Source organism: Andrena cerasifolii, unplaced genomic scaffold (genome assembly GCF_050908995.1).
Source record: "Andrena cerasifolii isolate SP2316 unplaced genomic scaffold, iyAndCera1_principal scaffold2816, whole genome shotgun sequence".
Lineage (NCBI taxonomy): Eukaryota > Metazoa > Arthropoda > Insecta > Hymenoptera > Andrenidae > Andrena > Andrena cerasifolii.
The window spans coordinates 1-6,657 of NW_027487707.1; the positions used below are offsets into that span (position 1 = coordinate 1).

The 6,657-nt window shown below is 42.6% G+C and overlaps 1 protein-coding gene across 1 annotated transcript; it reads left to right on the forward strand.

Annotated features, from left to right (window-relative positions):
• The first annotated feature begins 5,416 nt into the window (after nucleotides 1–5,416).
• On the forward strand, nucleotides 5,417–6,304 carry LOC143378313 (uncharacterized). Its single transcript, XM_076830016.1, has one exon. The coding sequence runs from the start codon at nucleotides 5,417–5,419 to the stop codon at nucleotides 6,302–6,304; it is 888 nt and encodes a 295-aa protein (XP_076686131.1).
• Nucleotides 6,305–6,657: the final 353 nt, after the last annotated feature.

Here is a 6,657-nt window from a genome sequence, read left to right on the forward strand (position 1 = left end):
ACGAACCAGCGAACCAACGAACCAACGAACCAACGAACCAGCGAACAAACGAACCAACGAACCAACGAACCAACGAACCAACGAACCAACGAACCAACGAACCAACGAACCAACGAACCAATGAACCAACGAACTCACGAACAAACGAACAATCGAACAAACGAACAAACGAACAAACGAACAATCGAACAAAGAGACAAAGAAACAAGGAAACAAAGAAACAAACGAACCAACGAGCCAACGATCCAACGAACCAACGAACCAACGAACCAACGAACCAACGAACCAACGAACCAAAGAACCAACGAACCAACGAACCAACGAACAAGCGAAAAATCGAAACAACGAAACAAGGAAACAACGAAACAACGAACCAACGAACCAACGAACAAACGAACAAACGAACAAACGAACAAACGAACAAACGAACAAACGAACAAACGAACAAACGAACAAACGAACAAACGAACCAACGAACAAGCGAAAAATCGAAACAACGAAACAAGGAAACAACGAAACAACGAACCAACGAACAAACGAACAAACGAACAAACGAACAAACGAACAAACGAACAAACGAACAAACGAACAAACGAACAAACGAACAAACGAACAAACGAACAAACGAACAAACGAAGAAACGAACAAACGAAGAAACGAACAAACGAACAAACGAACAAACGAACAAACGAACAAACGAACAAACGAACAAACGAACAAACGAACAAACGAACAAACGAACAAACGAACAAACGAACAAACGAACAAACGAACAAACGGACAAACGAACCAACGAACAAACGAACAAACGAACAAGCGAACAAAGAGACAAAGAAACAAAGAAACAAAGAAAAAAAGAAACAAAGAAACAAAGAAACAAAGAAACAAAGAAACAAAGAAACAAAGAAACAAAGAAACAAAGAAACAAAGAAACAAAGAAACAAAGAAACAAAGAAACAAAGAAACAAAGAAACAAAGAAACAAAGAAACAAAGAAACAAAGAAACAAAGAAACAAAGAAACAAAGAAACAAAGAAACAAAGAAACAAAGAAACAAAGAAACAAAGAAACAAAGAAACAAAGAAACAAAGAAACAAAGAAACAAAGAAACAAAGAAACAAAGAAACAAAGAAACAAAGAAACAAAGAAACAAAGAAACAAAGAAACAAAGAAACAAAGAAACAAAGAAACAAAGAAACAAAGAAACAAAGAAACAAAGAAACAAAGAAACAAAGAAACAAAGAAACAAAGAAACAAAGAAACAAAGAAACAAAGAAACAAAGAAACAAAGAAACAAAGAAACAAAGAAACAAAGAAACAAAGAAAAAAAGAACCACCGAACCAACGAACCAACGAACCAACGAACCAACGAACCAACGAACCAACGAACCAACGAACCAACAAACCAACGAACGAACGAACCAACGAAACAACGAACCAACGAACCAACGAACAAACGAAAAAAACGAAAAAACGACAAAACGAACAAACGAAAAAACGAAAAAACGACAAAACAAACAAACGAACAAACGAACAAACGAACAAACGAACAAACGAACAAACGAACAAACGAACAAACGAATAAAAGAACAAACGAACAAACGAACAAACGAACAAACGAACAAACGAACAATCGAACAAACGAACAAGCGAACAAACGAACAAACGAACAAACGAACAATCGAACAAAGAGACAAAGAAACAAGGAAACAAAGAAACAAACGAACCAACGAGCCAACGATCCAACGAACCAACGAACCAACGAACCAACGAACCAAAGAACCAACGAACCAACGAACCAACGAACCAACGAACAAGCGAAAAATCGAAACAACGAAACAAGGAAACAACGAAACAACGAACCAACGAACAAACGAACAAACGAACAAACGAACAAACGAACAAACGAACAAACGAACAAACGAACAAACGAACAAACGAACAAACGAACAAACGAACAAACGAACAAACGAACAAACGAACAAACGAACAAACGAACCAACGAACCAACGAACCAACGAAGCAACGAACCAACGAACCAACGAACCAGCGAACCAACGAACCAACGAACCAACGAACCAGCGAACAAACGAACCAACGAACCAACGAACCAACGAACCAACGAACCAACGAACCAACGAACCAACGAACCAACGAACCAATGAACCAACGAACTCACGAACAAACGAACAATCGAACAAACGAACAAACGAACAAACGAACAATCGAACAAAGAGACAAAGAAACAAGGAAACAAAGAAACAAACGAACCAACGAGCCAACGATCCAACGAACCAACGAACCAACGAACCAACGAACCAACGAACCAACGAACCAAAGAACCAACGAACCAACGAACCAACGAACAAGCGAAAAATCGAAACAACGAAACAAGGAAACAACGAAACAACGAACCAACGAACAAACGAACAAACGAACAAACGAACAAACGAACAAACGAACAAACGAACAAACGAACAAACGAACAAACGAACAAACGAACAAACGAACAAACGAACCAACGAACAAGCGAAAAATCGAAACAACGAAACAAGGAAACAACGAAACAACGAACCAACGAACAAACGAACAAACGAACAAACGAACAAACGAACAAACGAACAAACGAACAAACGAACAAACGAACAAACGAACAAACGAACAAACGAACAAACGAACAAACGAACAAACGAAGAAACGAACAAACGAACAAACGAACAAACGAACAAACGAACAAACGAACAAACGAACAAACGAACAAACGAACAAACGAACAAACGAACAAACGAACAAACGAACAAACGAACAAACGAACAAACGAACAAACGAACAAACGGACAAACGAACCAACGAACAAACGAACAAACGAACAAGCGAACAAAGAGACAAAGAAACAAAGAAACAAAGAAAAAAAGAAACAAAGAAACAAAGAAACAAAGAAACAAAGAAACAAAGAAACAAAGAAACAAAGAAACAAAGAAACAAAGAAACAAAGAAACAAAGAAACAAAGAAACAAAGAAACAAAGAAACAAAGAAACAAAGAAACAAAGAAACAAAGAAACAAAGAAACAAAGAAACAAAGAAACAAAGAAACAAAGAAACAAAGAAACAAAGAAACAAAGAAACAAAGAAACAAAGAAACAAAGAAACAAAGAAACAAAGAAACAAAGAAACAAAGAAACAAAGAAACAAAGAAACAAAGAAACAAAGAAACAAAGAAACAAAGAAACAAAGAAACAAAGAAACAAAGAAACAAAGAAACAAAGAAACAAAGAAACAAAGAAACAAAGAAACAAAGAAACAAAGAAAAAAAGAACCACCGAACCAACGAACCAACGAACCAACGAACCAACGAACCAACGAACCAACGAACCAACGAACCAACGAACCAACAAACCAACGAACGAACGAACCAACGAAACAACGAACCAACGAACCAACGAACAAACGAAAAAAACGAAAAAACGACAAAACGAACAAACGAAAAAACGAAAAAACGACAAAACAAACAAACGAACAAACGAACAAACGAACAAACGAACAAACGAACAAACGAACAAACGAACAAACGAATAAAAGAACAAACGAACAAACGAACAAACGAACAAACGAACAAACGAACAATCGAACAAACGAACAAGCGAACAAACGAACAAACGAACAAACGAACAATCGAACAAAGAGACAAAGAAACAAGGAAACAAAGAAACAAACGAACCAACGAGCCAACGATCCAACGAACCAACGAACCAACGAACCAACGAACCAAAGAACCAACGAACCAACGAACCAACGAACCAACGAACAAGCGAAAAATCGAAACAACGAAACAAGGAAACAACGAAACAACGAACCAACGAACAAACGAACAAACGAACAAACGAACAAACGAACAAACGAACAAACGAACAAACGAACAAACGAACAAACGAACAAACGAACAAACGAACAAACGAACAAACGAACAAACGAACAAACGAACAAACGAACAAACGAACAAACGAACAAACGAACAAACGAACAAACGAACAAACGAACAAACGAACAAACGAACAAACGAACAAACGAACATACGAACAAACGAACAAACGAACAAACGAACAAACGAACAAACGAACAAACGAACAAACGAACAAACGAACAAACGAACAAACGAACAAACGAACAAACGAACAAACGAACAAACGAACAAACGAACAAACGAACAAACGAACAAACGGACAAACGAACCAACGAACAAACGAACAAACGAACACGCGAACAAAGAGACAAAGAAACAAAGAAAAAAACGAACCAACGAACCAACGAACCAACGAACCAACGAACCAACGAACCAACGAACCAACGAACCAACGAACCAACGAACCAACGAACCAATGAACCAACGAACTCACGAACAAACGAACAAGCGAACAAACGAACAAACGAACAAACGAACAAACGAACAAACGAACAAACGAACAAACGAACAAACGAACAAACGAACAAACGAACAAACGAACAAACGAACAAACGAACAAACGAACAAACGAACAAACGAACAAACGGACAAACGAACCAACGAACAAACGAACAAACGAACAAGCGAACAAAGAGACAAAGAAACAAAGAAACAAAGAAACAAAGAAACAAAGAAACAAAGAAACAAAGAAACAAAGAAACAAAGAAACAAAGAAACAAAGAAACAAAGAAACAAAGAAACAAAGAAACAAAGAAACAAAGAAACAAAGAAACAAAGAAACAAAGAAAAAAAGAACCACCGAACCAACGAACCAACGAACCAACGAACCAACGAACCAACGAACCAACGAACCAACGAACCAACAAACCAACGAACGAACGAACCAACGAAACAACGAACCAACGAACCAACGAACAAACGAAAAAAACGAAAAAACGACAAAACGAACAAACGAAAAAACTGTGGCGGCCCGTGCAACGAGCACGCCGCCTCAATTCGACCAGGCTGTTAGTTTGGTCGTCGGCGACAGTAACGTTATCGGCGACGTTTCGAATTTCGGCGTCGATGCGTAGCGTTTCAATAGCATCTTGGGGGTTCTCGGAAAGCGACGAGGACCGTCGTCGATAAGTTATGGGATAAACATCCTGTGCGACGCGAGAGACGACGGTCCCCGAAAGATCCGCGCCGAGAGCCCACACAGCAACAGTCAGGACCAAACCAGAGAACAGTACGGACGACACCGTGCCTGTTCAACGTCGAGCAATAAAAGCCATCACGACTGAACTACAGGAGTCATTCACTTTCCCGTCACCCACATAATTGGTGACCCCGACGTGATCTGTCGCGAAAAGGCAGATTATTGTTTTATTGTGACCGCGTTATCTATCGGTACAACGTTCGCGTAGTGTGGGACGCGAGAAAGTGCGAACTTTGTGACCCAGTGAACCGACAGCGATGGTGAACCCCACGGACGGTCCAGATGGGGCCTCCGCGAGCAATTCGGGGACGGATTCCTCGAGCAATCTGGAGATGGGCTCTGCGAACAACCCCGAGCCGACGACCGCCGCATCTCCGCCGGCGGTAGCGCGTGTTTCCATTCGGGTCCCGCCGTTTTGGGAGAAGAACCCGACAACATGGTTCCGGCAACTCGAGTCGCAATTCGTCCTGTCGGGAATTACGCAGGATTCGACGAAGTATCACTACGTGAGCGCGAATCTAGAGAATAAGTACGCCGACGTGGTGATCGATATTATCAATAACCCGCCGGCGACGGGTATGTACGATAAACTGAAGGCAGAGCTGATTCGGCGATTATCCGACTCGAAGGAGCAGAATATACGACGCCTGCTGGAACACGAGGAGATCGGCGACCGAAGACCTTCGATATTTCTTAGGCGTTTGCAAAGCCTTGCGGGCGATACCGTGTCGGATGGTTTTTTGAAAACCCTCTGGATGGGCTGTCTTCCGAGGGGAGTGCACGCCGTTCTCGTCACGCGGCAGAACGAGCCCCTTGACGACCTCGCCGTCCTCGCCGACGCGGTGATGGAGGTAGCGCCGGGCGCCCAGGTCGCCGCCGCATCAAAGCCGCCCAATGATCTCCACGCGGAGATTGCCGAACTGCGTCGCGAAATCGCGGCCCTTCGCTTGGGCAGAGACAATTTCTGCCGGGCACGTTCGCATTCCCGAGGACGACGCCGCGGGGCCTCGCAATCGCGCAACCACAGTCGGGAGAACATCCCCGATGATGGGTTATGTTGGTACCATCGGAAGCTCGGAGCTCGCGCGAGAAAGTGCCGCGATCCATGCAAGTTCGCGTCGGGAAACGGTCAGGCCGATCGTTAATGGCGGCAAGCGATTCCGAGCCTACCACCAACCGCCTCTTCGTCACAGATCGCGATACGAAGCTCGCATTTATGGTGGATACCGGATCCGATCTGTGCGTTTTCCCGCGTTCGCGGATGCGCGGGTTACGTGAGAAGTCCACGTACGAGCTTTACGCGGCAAACGGCTCGACGATTTCGACGTACGGGTGTGTCACCTTTCACCTGAATCTCGGGCTACGACGGGATTTTTCGTGGCGATTCGTCATCGCAGACGTCACGACACCCATCATCGGAGCGGATTTCCTGGGTTTCTACGGCCTCCTCGTTGATTTACGCTCCAAGAAACTAATCGACGGCGTCACTACGTTGTCT

Coding starts and splice junctions, on each gene's coding strand:
- LOC143378313 (XM_076830016.1), top strand. CDS start 5,417: ATGGTGAACCCCACGGACGGTCCAGATGGGGCCTCCGCGAGCAATTCG.